Below are 14742 nucleotides of genomic sequence, written 5' to 3' on the forward strand. Positions count from 1 at the left end.
TAAGAAAATCCTCCACAACGTTCACCCAGTGTGCCGTCAGTGAAATGTAGCGTCGCTGGCCAAAAGCACTTGTCCATGTGTCAGTAGTTAAGTGGACCTTCCCAATAACTGCGTTGGTCAAGGCACGGGTGATGTTACGGGACACATGCTGGTGGAAGGCGGGGACGGCACACCGGGAAAAATAGTGGCGGCTGGGGACTGAGTAACAAGGGACAGCCTCAGTGTCCACAAGCCTATATGGCAACATTTCCAGGGCCAACAATTTGGAAGGCCTGGGGTATGGACCTCTGTACGCTGCGCTGGGACACAGAAGTGGATGTGCTATCTGATGGTGCTTGCGAAGGTCCAGGTGCAGGGCGGGAGGTATGTTGGCCTGCGTCTTGGACAGGGGATTGGCCAGCACGTAACACAGGGGAAGAGGATGCAGTGGTGTGACCAGCAGACACTGATTGTGGACCCAGGTGTTCGGCCCACCTATTAGGGTGCTTTGATGCCATGTGGCGGATTATGCTGGTGGTGGTGAACTTGGTATTGTTCACACCCCTGCTCTTTTTGGTACGGCACAGGTTGCAAATGATAATTCTTTTATCGTCCGCACTTTCCTAAAAAAAGCGCTAGACCGCTGAACACCTACCCCTTGGCAAAGAAAGATTGCCGCAAGGGGGTGCTCTGGGAACAGTTGCGGGCCTGTTTGGTGTGGCCTGCCTTCTCCCTTTTGCCACCCCACTGCCTCTTTCAGCCTGTTGCAGTGCTGCGGATCCCTCCCCCTCTGTACTGCTTGCCACCCCACTGCCTCTTTCAGCCTGTTGCAGTGCTGCGGATCCCTCCCCCTCTGTACTGCTGTCTTCGCTCGGCTTGCCACCTTCCCAGGTTGGGTCAGTGATTTCATCGTCCACCACCTCCTCTTCCACTTCCTCACTCTGGTCATCCTCCTGACTTGTTGACCTAAAAAAAACTCACTTATTGACAACTGTGTCTCATCCTCATCATCAACCTCTTGAGACACTAATTGCCGTTGACTCTTTGGCAACTGTGTCCCATCATCATCATCCACCTTGTGAAACACTAATTGCCGTTCCCCACCGTCATCTTCTTTTGACTGTGGATGCTCAAGAGTTTGGGAATCAGTGCACAAGATCTCCTCATGTCCCTCTTCAAGGCGAAAGGCCCAAATCAAGGAATGGCAATGAAAAGAGCTCCTCAGAAGATCTGAGTGTGGGATCACTTGTTTGCCAAGACTCACCATAGTGGGAGGAAGGAGGATCAGGGTGAGGATTTTGTTGACCAGACTCTTGGCTACTGAGACTGGACTTTGTGGAAGACAGGGTGGTGCTTAACTGACTGGAAGCATTATCTGCTGCAATCCAACCGACCACCCGGTTGCACTAGTGTGACTTCGAGAGTGGTGTCCTGCGCCGTCCTGCAAACTGGGACATGAAGCTAGGTATCGTGGATGAGTGTGTTTCTTGTGCTCTGGCAGCAGGCACAGTTTCACTGTGTCCAGGGCCACCTCCTCTGCGTGCACCATCAGCAGCACGGCCACTTCCCCGTCCCTTACTCCTCGCCTTGAGCATATTAAATGGTATATATGCTTGCAAGTATGTCACATGCACAGAGGCGCAGGTTTTGTAAATGTATGCACAAATAAATTACACTAAATGTCAGATATTTAGGATGCGCAAACATTATACAGGAGATGTAGCGCAGGTAATGTTGCTGTTTCCAGCGGCGAAAAAATTACACTGAATGTCACAGATATTTAGGATGCACAAACGTTATACAGGGTATCAGAGCCAGGGTTGGTCAGGGAGTGATGCGCTCTGCCCTTAGAGCAGTGTAACATGAAACCAGTCGAACTCAAGCCATGTCCAGGGCTGAGTGGAACCTGTGGAGCGGAATCTTCAGAAGCAATAACAGAGACAGAGCCCAGGACCGCAGCAGTGAAATGGGAAGCACCGGCCACAGGTCACCACTGAGTGCGGCGCCTGGGACCGCGACGATAGGCGGGGGAACAGCGGGGTACAGCAACCACTGTTACACTCAGTTATGGACACCATGGCAACATTGACCAATCAGATGGAGGGTATTGCCAACTGGTTCAGGATCTAGCAGAGAGGGTCCATTAGCAAGAGTCCCACCAGACCAGTCCCCTGTTGTTACAGCTCCATCACCTGTAGAACCTAAGGTTAAGTTCCCTGACCACACCTCTGGTGACTGTAAAAATTTTGTAACCTTCAATGAGAGCTCTAAACTTTTTGTTTGCCTTAGGTCACACTCTTACTAGGGTATGAAAGCTCAGAGGATGGGCATCAGTATGTCCCTGGGCATATTTGTTATCGTCCAACTCTCCTGAATTATTTTCTGTTGACCGTTTCTTTTCCACTCTGAGTCTCCTGTATGATAAGCCAGACAGGGCAGCAGAAGCCAACCTCTTTCTATAAGTCAGGGCAGATGACCTGTGGAAGATTACTGCTCTGAATTCCATAAGTGGTGTACTGCCTCTGGCTGGAATGACCCAGGTCTTAGATCACAGTTTAGACAAGGCCTTTCTGATACTCTGAAAGACCTTCTAGTTAGGGTCCATTCACACGTCCGCAATACTGTTCCGCATTTTGCAGAACAGAATTGCGGACCCATTCATTTCTATGGGGCCGCACGATGTGCAGCCCGGATCCGGAAATGCGGACCCGCACTTCTGGGTCTGCAATTCCGTTCCCGAAAAAAATAGAACATGTCCTACTCTTGTCCGCAATTGCGGACAAGATTAGGCATATTCTATTATAGTGCAGGCGATGCGCGGTCCTCAAAATGCGGAACGCACATTGCCTGTGTCCATGTTTTGTGGATCCGCAAAACACATACGGATGTGTGAATGGACCCTTAGTCATCCCACCCCAGGTTCGCTAGACAAGGCTATGTCTCTAGCTATTCGACCCAACAGATGTCTTAGGTCACGTAATCGGGAAAGATCAGTCCTTGTCCATCCTTCTTCTCTTTACTCGGTCCTTCAAACCTCAGTGTCCAAATCGTGACTATAGTCCACGGAGCCCATGCAAGTGGGTATTGTGTACTCTCAGCAGCGGAAGGAACATTGCCAGAAGAATAGTCTGTGCTTCTACTGCAGCAGCCCTGCTTATCAACTGCGATCCTGTCTATCTACACTGAAGGCGGAAAACTTCAACATCTGAGTAATGATCGAGGAGGTCATTCAGACACAAAGGTATTTCCTGAAAAATCTGCTAGAGTTCTTTTGCCTATTAATTTTTCTTCACTGGGAAGGTTATTTTCTGGTTTTGCTTTTGTTGATTCAGGGGGTGCAGTAAGTTTTGCTAATTTTAGTTTTCTGTCTGCTTTGGGTCTCGTGGTAGGTAGACTACCGGAACCAATTCCAGTGTCTGAGGTGGATACTACTCCATTAGCCGGTGGGTATATTGAGTATAAAACCATTGATTTGGTTATGAAGGGTCTATTCATTCTGAAAGATGTCTATTATAGTTCAGGAACAACTTGTCTACTGATGTCATTTTGGGAATTCCCTGGTTGAAAGCACATAGTCCAGTCTTCCACTGGAGTTCTGGGGAGTTAACTAATTGGGGCCCTCAGTGCTTGAATCATTGTTTATCTGTCCAGCTCTCTGGTCTGGAACTAGAGGAGGGAGCAGTACCTGAGTTCATCAAGGACTATCAGGATGTGTTCTCCAAAGAGGCTTCTGAAGTTTTTCCCTCTAATTGGGATTATGATTGCACCATTGAACTAGTCCCTGGTATGAAACTTCCCTTTGATTACAAGGAACTTACTAAAATCATGGTCCAGAACAAGTACCCTCTTCCTCTCATTCCTGATCTATTCATTCAAATTGTTGGGGCTCAGTGGTTCACAAAAATTGATCTTAGAGCAGCCTACAATTTGATCAGAATATCGGAGGGGGATGAATGGAAAGTAGCGTTCAATACCCCCAAAAGGCATTTTGAATACCTTGTGATGACCTTTGGGCTGTGTAACGCCCCAGCTGTGTTCAGAAATCTTAATTATATTTAGAGAGTTCCTTGACAATATTTCGTTTACACATGTGAGTAAAGTCCTTCAAAAATTTAGAGACCATAAATTGTTTGCGAAATTAAGTAAATGTGAATTTGCTGTAAGTCTCCTTCCTTGCTTATATCCTGTCACCCCACAATTTTTGTAGGGATCCCGGTGACAGCCATAGTTGTTTGGGCCAGACCTATCTCTCTCAACGCCCTTCAACAATTCCTCAGCTTTGCAAATTATAATAGAAAATTCATAAAAAAAGTTCAGTTATTGCCAAACATTTGACTGGGTTAACCAGGAAAGGGGCGGATCTTCTCCATTGGTTTCCTGAGGCTCTGTCCGGCTTTGATACACATAATGGTGCTTAATTCATGCACCTATACTCATTCACCCGGATATTACCAAACCAATCATTTATGAGGTGTAGGCTCTGAGGTAGGAATGGGTGTTGTGCTTTCCTCCGCCAAGAGGAATTATGATACTGGCAATCGAGAACTGTTGTCTGTCAAATGGGCCTTTGAGGAGCGGCACCACTTTTTTAGAAGGGGTTCAGCACCAAATTAATGTACTTATGGTTCACAAGAACCCGATTTATCTGGATACTGCTAAACAGTTGAATCCTAGGCAAGCACGATGGGCATTGTTCTTTACCTGATTTAACTTTATTGTTACTTTTCATCCTGGGTCCGATAATGTGAAGGCAGACGCCTTATTACGTAGTTTTGGTACTTGTGATTCTATCAATAATGAACCTGGCAATATTCTTTCCCCTGGTGTTGTCACTGCTGCTTTTATTCTTGATCTTGCCACTGAAGTACAATGTTGTCAGAATTTGGCTCCTAGTAACCTTCCCTCTGGTAAACTGTTTGTTCCTCCAAATCTTCACCTTAAGGTTTTGGAGGAATCTCATTGCTCTTTACTGGCAGGTCATGTGGTCTCGAGAGCCTATTGGTGGCCTACTTGGTCACAAGATGTTGTTGCCTTTGTCTCAGCATGTGATATGTGTTAGGGCCAAGGTACACAGGAGATGTCCTATGGGTTTGCTTTGCCTGTTGCCCATTCCACAGAGACCTTTGGTCCACATCTCAATGGATTTCATTACAGACCTTCAACACTCCTGGGGAAAGATGGTTGTCTGGGTGGTTATTATAGGTTCTATAAGATGTGTCATCTGATTCCATTGAAGAAACTTCCTGACTACAAAGAACTGGCTACTTTGTTTGCCAACAATATTCTTAGATTACATAAGATCCTCTAATCCATTGTCTCAGATAAAGGTGTCCAGTTTGTCTTGAGATTCTGGGGACAGTTTAGGGGTCGAACTCTCCTTCTCATCTGCGTTCCTTCCTGAGACAAATGGACAAACTGAAAGGGTCAACCAGGTTTTGGGACAGTTTTTTTTAGATGCTTTGTTTCTGACTGTCAAAACAAGTGTATTAGCTTTTTTTATCCCTAGCAGAATTTGCTACTAAAGGCTATGTATACCTTCGGAGGCATTTTTTTAAATTAGTGCATTGTACTGATTATGAGCTACAAATCTTTTTTTTAGTTGGTCTATAAAAAATATGGAGTCCTTTTTTTCTGTACAGAGCTGAGATGCTCTACAAGCAGAATCTGAATTTTCTCTATGCTCCATCAGAAAGGGAACTGATGGGCTCCTTATCTCTCCCCTCTGACCTTAGAAACACTCATCAAAACTCAATCCTTATCTTACTGATAGGAATGTGGCTTAAATTAGTGTTTAAGACCTCTTAGTAATTTAGAGATAAGGATTATTAGATGACCTGCACAAAGTGAAAATTAAAGTAGGATGCACACAGCTAGAAAAACAATTAAACCTTTGTGACAGAAGGGCTCAATATTTTTGATAAAGACCAATTGAAGTCTGCTCCTCTAGTGGCATTTCACCTTTTTATTGAATTTATTGTTTTAATCCATGCTGTTCTTCAGTCTCTAGGTCAAATTCTGTGAATCCTGCATTGGATCCTATCGTGAATGATCTGTGCAGAGTTTGGGCCCAGGCTCGCAAGAGCCTGGAAAAAGCTTAAAGCATCCAATTTAACCACGCTAATAAAAAACAAAAGCATTCTTTGGGTACGTTCTTGGGAGAATTCGTCTGGCTTTCTACAAAAAATTTGTGTCTGGTAAACTTGCTCCTAAGTTTACTAGACCATATAAAATCACGTCTGTTATAAACCAGGTATCTTTTCACCTTCAATTTAAATCCTCGTTCAAGATGCATGACCTTTTTCATACATAATTACAAGTACATTCCTCCTGTGATTCCTCCACCTAAACCTCCTGATCCAGTGGTAATTCTAGGCAAGGTTGAGTATAAGGTGGAGAAAATTCTTGACTCTCTGAGAATTCAGGGCTCTCTGCAGTACCTAATTCATTGGCAGGGATATGGTGCTGTGGAGAGAACATGGGTGCCGGCTAAGGATGTTCATGATCCTCGTTTAATAAGAAAGTTTCACCTCAAATTTCAATGTCTGCTCCCCATGTTGAGGGTCCATCCGGAGTAATGTCACAAACTTCAAAAAATAAAAGGAGGGGCACCCAACTATATGAGTATTCTGGACAAAAATAACAGATATACGTAGTTTATAGTTAAAATATCAGTAGAATGAATGCTATATGATGTCAGTGAAGTATTATTAACCCATACTGTGTGAGAGAAATATCTCTGTAAATGACAACTTTGTATAAAAAAACGGGAAGTGTGAGAGAAATATCTCTGTAAATGACAACTTTGTATAAAAAAACTGGAAAAGTTGTCTTTTACAGAGATATTCATCTCACCCAACATGGGTATATGTAAAAATACACCCCAAAACACATTGCTCTACTTATTCTGAGTACGGCGATACCACATGTGTGACACTTTTTTGCAGCCTAGATACGCAAAGGGACCCAAATTCTAAAGAGCACCTTTAGGATTTCACATGGCATTTTTTACGCATTTGGATTCCAAACTACTTCTCACGCTTTATGTCCCCTAAAATGCCAGGGCAGTATAAATACTCCACAAGTGACCCCATTTTGGAAAGAAGACACCCCAAGGTATTCCGTGAGGGGTATGGTGAGATCATGTAAAAACATTTTTGTGTCACAAGTTAGTGGAATATGAGACTTTGTAAGAAAAAAAACAAAAAAAAAAAACTTGTGACAAATAATAAAAACTTCCATGAACTAACTATGCCCATCAGCGAATACCTTAGGGTGTCTACTTTCCGGATTGGGGTCATTTGTGGGGTGTTTCTACTGGCTGGGCATTGTAGAACCTCAGGAAACATGACAGGTGCTCAGAAAGTCAAAGTGCGTAAATTCACATTTTTGCACCATAGTTTGTAAACGCTATAACTTTTACCCAAACCAATAAATATAAACTTATTGCATTTTTTTATCAAAGACATGTAGAACAATACATTTAGAGAAAAATGTATATAGAAATGTAGTTTTAATTGAAAAATTTTACAACAGAAAGTGAAAAATGTTGTTTTTTTGCAATAATTTCGGTCAATTTTGATTAATATCAAAAAAAGTTAAAATGTCAGCAGCAATGAAATACCACCAATCGAAATCTCTATTAGTGAGAAGAAAAGCAGGTAAAATTCATTTGGGTGGTAAGTTGTATGACCGAGCAATAAACCGTGAAAGTAGTGTAGTGCAGAATTGTAAAAAGTGGTCTGGTCATTAAGGGGGTTTAAGCTAGGGGAGCTAAGCTGGTTAAATTAACACCATGAAATACAGTACATATAAAAATAAATATCTGTAAATAACTGTTCCAATAACTAGTAGGAAGCAGGGTACACTGTCAGGTGGCCCTGTAAGGTAAAGTTCTGTTGGTATCACTTACAGCAATGTCAATGTCAAATCTTCAGGTGATACACTCCATATTGAATAGGTATATAATATAGCAATAATGGATAGTTTGTACGATACCACCCGGCTAGTTGGCGTCTGTTCTGCTTGTTGCTCTGCCGCCAGGACCTTCCACGGCGTCCCATGTGGTCTCGCGGTCATAATGCAGCATCCCAGTAGCATCTCACGTGACCGGGTAATGACCACGTGACCGACGTGTATAGGAAGTGAGATGATCAGCTGTGCGTTCCACATTGTGCTCCAATAGGGAACTTGTGCGTTCCACGATGCGTTCCAGTTGTAAATTAGAAGGCTAAAACCTTCTCAGACATCTGAATTTAGTAGAAGAGAGCTGTATCGTTGGCATATCGTACAGCATAAGTATCCGGATGGTATAGATGCTTGCTAGAACACTTCCGCCATACGCGTTTCGGGGTAACTCCCCTTCCTCAGTGGCAGTGTCACATTATATTATTTTTGTACTGCATTGTCCACCTGGTTCTGACCTATTTTTGTATGACTATCCCTTTGTGTTGTTTTGTTTCTTGGTGTTAGTCTGTCTCTGCACCTTAGTAGATGGTTGCGGTACTGCTACCTACAAAGGAACCCAAGGTAACCTCTACACAAAGAAAGACCTTTCTGACATTAGCTAATGTTTATATGACAGGGGGACACTGAACAACAATGGTGTGCATGGCAGGATTGCAAGGAGAAAGCCGTTCTCCAAAAAGAACATTGCTGCCTGTGTATGGTTTGCTAAAGATAACCTGGACAAGCCAGAAAGCTATTGGAACAATGTTTGTGGATGTATGAGATCTAAATAGAACTTTTTGGTTTAAATGAGGAGTTATGTTTGGAGAAATAAAACACTGCAATCCAGTATAAAACCTAATCCTAACTGTAAAAGACGGTGGTGGTGGTATCACAGTTTGGGCCTGTTTTAATGCATCTGGGCCAGGGTGGCTTGCCAGCATTGATGGAACAATGAATTTTGAAATATACCAGCAAATGCTAAAGAAAAACATCAGTACATCCATCTATGGGCTGAATGTCACAAGACAATGACCCTAAGCACACAAATTGTTCTACTAAAGAATGGTTAAAGAATAAAGTTAGAACAGCCAAAATGTTTTGTTTGTAGGAATGGACTACAAATATCAAGCCAATGTGTAGGACTAGTTAGCAATTACCATAAATATTTAGTTGCAGTTATTGTTCCACAAGGTAGATACTGCAGATCCTGGAAACATAGGTTCACATACTTTTGCTACTCACAGAAGTGGTACTGGATCATTTTTGTTAATAAATAAATGACCAGGTCTAATATTTTGACTCATTTGCTTAATTTGGTTATCGTTATCTACTTTTAAGACTTGTATAAAACTGTGGTATAGTTTTAGGTCAAATTAATGCAGAAATAGAGAATATTCTGAAGAGTTTACAAACTTTCAAGCACCACTGTATAATACTGTGTATTGTACCATATTCCAAGGCATGGCATCTCTGTCTGAGGTTCTGTAATAGAAGATATCTAGATTCAGTTCCTCCAAGGCTTTCCTTTTTAGTAACTTCAGCACAGAACTACAGTTCCCAGTACTTGTGACCAGTGTTGTACAGTGTGGACTGCACAAGTCTCTCTGCACAAAGTGTGTAACAATGGTAAGGAGCTTACACTGACTAACAGGGCATAGGGAAAGTAAAAAGAACAGTTCAGGGAGCATGCTTATCCTGTAGGCAAAGAAGGAGACCAGAAGTCCAGGATGTAGTTCCATCACGCTGCACAAACATTTCACAGGCCTGGAGGGAAACCAAGTAAACTTTGTGGGAAAGTTCTTAATGTGGATTCTGAAACAATTAGAAATTCAAATGTTTCCTCCGGAAATGTTAGATTTAACTATGATCATCAGTAAAACAATTTTTTTCATGGCCTGTATGCTGAGATAATCAGGTACAAATTAGTTTTGGTTTGGACAAGCCAAATTAGCTGTAGTTCTGATATTAATGTTAACTACTGGATTATTTAATCAGGGGGAGCAGGAAAGGGGATTTTCCACTACCACAGAAATAAACATTTCATGAAGGCTGAAACAGCTGCAGAGAAAAGCAAAGAGTAAACTGATAGCATAAAATATCTATGATATGTGTGATAACTATAAGATAACTTTGGTAAAACAAACAAGGAAAAAGACTGAATACAAAATATCCGTATTATACCTTGTTCTAAAACACCAAGTAAGGTGACTGCACCCAATAGGACTACATTATGCAACATGGTGGTCTGAAGACACAAGGATTGCAGTGTTCTTTGAGGAAGACAATGTGAGATGGTTGTGAAAGTTTTCAATCTTCACGCTAAAAGATAAAAAATGATATAACAATTAGGACTTGATCAGGAATGATTGAAGGGCAAATTAAAGCTAGCTGTGCAATGTTTTTAAAACGGAGTTGAAAATAGGATAATGTGAACTGTGTATAACAGGGCTGGCCAACCTGCGGCTCTCCAGCTGTTGCAAAACTACAACTTAGCATACTCAGACAGCCTACAGGAATCAGTCTACAGCATGGCATGGTGGGAATTGTAGTTTTACAACAGTTGGAGAGCCGCAGGTTGGCCAGCCCTGGTGTATAAAATCTGTTTGATTCCCAGAAGTGCTTGACATTGACAAGATGAGAGCCTCCTTTTTATTACAGAAAATTGAACTGTGTGCCCCCACCCAACAGACACTATGAGCTGTTTCTTCATATCAGACCAGCATAAGAATTCACAGTGGAAAACTTAAAGACTATGGACACCTTTGTGCGCTAAAAATCAATAAACCCATATCTTACTGTAATGCAGCACATAATAAGGCTCCATTCACACGTCCGTAGTGTGTTTTGCGTATCCGCAAAACACGGACACCGGCAATGTGCATTCCGCATATTCTGGACCGCATTGCCGGCACTCATAGAATATGCCTATTTTTGTTCGCAATTGCGGACAAGAATAGGACATGTTCTATTTTTTTTCGTGAACGGAAATGCGGACCCGATCCGGGCTGCATATCGTGAATTGCGGACGTGCGAATGGTACCTAAAAGTGCACTTGTTTGTTTACTGGTATCAGCTTTGCTTCACTCTCAGAAATGCTCTTCTATGAGTTTTGCTCACTGCTGTCATCTCCTGTGAGTGTCACGGCCATGGCCATGACCGTGACTCCTGAACCGCATGCGGTTGTCAGCGGTTTCGTTTGGTGGTCAATCACAGGTGAGGGCTGTGGTATTCGTCTCACCTGTGGTTGCCGCTGGCAACGGTTTTTATGTGGCAGCCTTGCAGCCTGAGCCGAGTCGTAGCTGCTTGCTGTGTTGTGCGTGCGGTTGCACTTGGCAACTTGTGTGTTTGGTGTGCACTTCCCTTGTCTGGTGTGAACGGGGTTTATTTGTTTGTATTCCCCTTTAAGGTGCTGCTATCCCTTCCCTGGTAGTGGAAGGGTTAACTCCCTTTCTGTGTTGTGTGAGACACTGGGTGTGTCTTTGTAGGTGTGGGCACTTAGCCTATATAGCCTTGGTGTTTGGCATGGCTCAGGAGGTTGCTTCAGTCATGCTTTGCTGGAGCAGCCTCCTGTGCATTCTATCTGCCAGTGAGAGCCACCCCTGTGGTCATAAACAATCTGTGATTCTCTAGTTTATGTTATGCCCACTTGATGTTTTCCCTGTTATGTTTTGCACCTATGGATCTGGGTTCCTGTGTGTTTGTGTGTGTGCTGTGTCCACTGGTGTTTGGGTGTGGACACTTGCTGTATTGCACGGGATCCAGTCTGTGTGTCTGTGGCAGGTAGGTGTGGAAGTTCTCTTCAGCCTCCTGCCATATCCATAGGCGGTTCATGTTAGTTTCCCAGCAGCTTGGCCATTGAGACCCCTGTCCGTCCGTATCCAGGAGGAACAGGGTGTCTACTCAGCTCCTAGCTCAGGGATCTGCGGAGGGTAAGTCAGGGCTCCGAGGTTCCTGAGCATGGGTCCTCCTACCATCAAGGTCGGCCCATGCAGGTAGGAGTTAGGGTCAGGTTAGGGACGCTGTAGGAGGTGACCTGCTCCCTAATCCTGTTCTCCTGGCCTAGCATCATTTGGGCATCGCACGGCTGAGGGTTTCCCCTATCCTCAGCCGTGACAGTATGACCACAGTAGCTTCTCACGTGGCTTCCCTCGAAAGAGGGTGAAGCATGTACCGCCATCTGCTGAAGGGGTACATGTGCGTTCTCCGGAGGGAGAGCGTTGTGGGGGCTTCGCCGCTGGCGGCGTGGTGAGTGGCGTTTCCCCGCCATCACTTCACAGTTGTCCGTTTTGGCGTCCCCTTATTTTTATCCCCTCACCGTGGTGTTTTTTAGTGTGGGGTGCACACCTTCGGAAGAGGGTGTAGCATGCAGTGCCATCCCCTTGTGGCCTGCATGCGCGTTTTCTGGAGGGAGAACGTCCCGGGGGGATCACCGTTAACGGCACGGTTGGTGGATTATTCCCCGCCACCTTACCTTCCATGTGCGTGTTGGTGATCCCTCGTCCCTCTCCATGTTCCCATCTCTGGTTGTTTGCTGGCAGCACTCCGTAAGTGGTCCGGCTGCGTGCTGGTTAGGAGTGTCTGCTGGCAGCGACTGGAGTGGGGACGTGAGTGGAGAGTCCCCTCGTCCACTCTCAGTGGTTCCATTCCCGTGTCGCTGTGTCGGGCTGCAGGCCTCGCTGGACTGGCTGAGTGAGTGCTGGGAGAGGATGCAGCTGCCAGCGACTTCCTGGGAACCATGTCCTGAGAGTGGACGTTCTCTTCTCCTATCCCCTTGTGTTAGTCTCTCACCAGTTTCCTTTTTTTTTTTCGTGGGGGGGTTTTGAGGGGTGGGAGTGTCACGGCCATGGCCATAACCGTGACTCCTGAACCGCATGCGGTTGTCAGCGGTTTCGTTTGGTTGTCAATCACAGGTGAGGGCTGTGGTATTCGCCTCACCTGTGGTTGCCGCTGGCAACGGTTTTTATGTGGCAGCCTTGCAGCCTGAGCCGAGTCGTGGCTGCTTGCTGTGTTGTGCGTGCGGTTGCACTTGGCAACTTGTGTGTTTGGTGTGCACTTCCCTTGTCTGGTGTGCACTGGGTTTATTTGTTTGTATTCCCCTTTAAGGTGCTGCTATCCCTTCCCTGGTAGTGGAAGGGTTAACTCCCTTTCTGTGTTGTGTGAGACACTGGGTGTGTCTTTGTGGGTGTGGCCACTTAGGCCTATATAGCCTTGGTGTTTGGCATGGCTCAGGAGGTTGCTTCAGTCATGCTTTGCTGGAGCAGCCTCCTGTCCATTCTACCTGCCAGTGAGAGCCACCCCTGTGGTCATAAACAATCTGTGATTCTCTAGTTTATGTTATGTCCACTTGATGTTTTCCCTGTTATGTTTTGCACCTATGGATCTGGGTTCCTGTGTGTTTGTGTGTGCTGTGTCCACTGGTGTTTGGGTGTGGACACTTGCTGTATTGCACGGGATCCAGTCTGTGTGTCTGTGGCAGGTAGGTGTGGAAGTTCTCTTCAGCCTCCTGCCATATCCATAGGCGGTTCATGTTAGTTTCCCAGCAGCTTGGCCATTGAGACCCCAGTCCGTCTGTATCCAGGAGGAACAGGGTGTCTACTCAGCTCCTAGCTCAGGGATTTGCATAGGGTAAGTCAGGGCTCCGAGGTTCCTGAGCATGGGTCCTCCTACCATCAAGGTCGGCCCATGCAGGTAGGAGTTAGGATCAGGTTAGGGATGCTGTAGGAGGTGACCTGCTCCCTAATCCTGTTCTCCTGGCCTAGCAGCCTAGCATCATTTGGGCATCGCACGGCTGAGGGTTTCCCCCATCCTCAGCCGTGACAGTGAGGCTCTGTGGGCGTTTATGTGGATTTCACATGCACCTGCACAAGCTCTGCTGCCCCGCCCCCACATCCTGCCACATAGAACTGCTAGCAGCCACTTACATATAGGCTGCTGGAACTACCAAGTGACTTAGTAGTAAGATTTCATTCCAATCCACAACATGGTGAGTCTTACAGTATGCTACACCTTGTAATCAGCAGATCTATTTCTCACTTTCCATTCTGTAGAAAGTCCATTATTTGTGGACACAATCGATATTTCTGCTGATAAAATTATATAGATCTCATTACTGACAGCTCTCACTACATGCATTCTCTTCTGAATACAGTATTGTGTGCAGTCCTCACAGTTAGCGATCTCTTTTCAACCTATGAGCTAAAACGTTGCGACTAGTGTTGAGTGAACTTGTGTTTCAAGTTCGGCGTCGAAGGTACAGGTTATCTAAGAATTCCTTTATGGATTCCACTACCATGGACCAGAAGGGTCCATTCACACGTCCGCAACTGTTTCGCGGTCCGCAAATTGGGTTTCCGCAAAACAAGGACACCGGCCACGCGCATTTTGTGGACCGCACATGGCCGGCACTATAATAGAAATGCCTATTCTTGTCCGTGGCAGTGGACAAGAATAGGACATGCTCTATTTTTTGGGTGGGGCAGCGGAACAGAAATGCGGATGCGGCACCATTGAAAATGAATGAGTCCGCACCCCTTCCGCAAAATTGCGGAACGGATGTGAAACCATTCATGCGGACGTGTGAATTGACCATTAGTTATGGTCCGTGGTAGCAGAATCCATAACGGAATTCTTACATAACCCGAACCTGAACCTTGTATGCAAAACTTAAAACACAAGTTCGCTCATTCCTATTGCGACCACAGGGGTGAATAAAGTGTTTTTCTTTTAACAAATTTTTTTGTGAGAGTGCTGCAATTTTTTTAATTCTTATATTGTCCTGGATTTGTTGCCGGATCCATTGGCCTGCACCTCCATATT

At 44.9% G+C, this 14742-nt stretch overlaps 1 protein-coding gene across 1 annotated transcript in view; it reads right to left on the reverse strand.

The window, feature by feature from the left end:
* The window catches only part of LOC122928284 (leukotriene C4 synthase-like), a 35386-nt gene extending 25146 nt beyond the window's left edge, over positions 1–10240 (reverse strand). The window contains exon 1 of the mRNA XM_044280959.1: positions 10108–10240. Coding sequence (XP_044136894.1) covers positions 10108–10165 — 58 coding nt within the window. The 5' untranslated portion in view covers positions 10166–10240. The remainder of the gene's footprint in view (positions 1–10107) is intronic.
* Between the last annotated feature and the right edge of the window lie 4502 nt (positions 10241–14742).

Source organism: Bufo gargarizans, chromosome 2, assembly GCF_014858855.1.
Source record: "Bufo gargarizans isolate SCDJY-AF-19 chromosome 2, ASM1485885v1, whole genome shotgun sequence".
Lineage (NCBI taxonomy): Eukaryota > Metazoa > Chordata > Amphibia > Anura > Bufonidae > Bufo > Bufo gargarizans.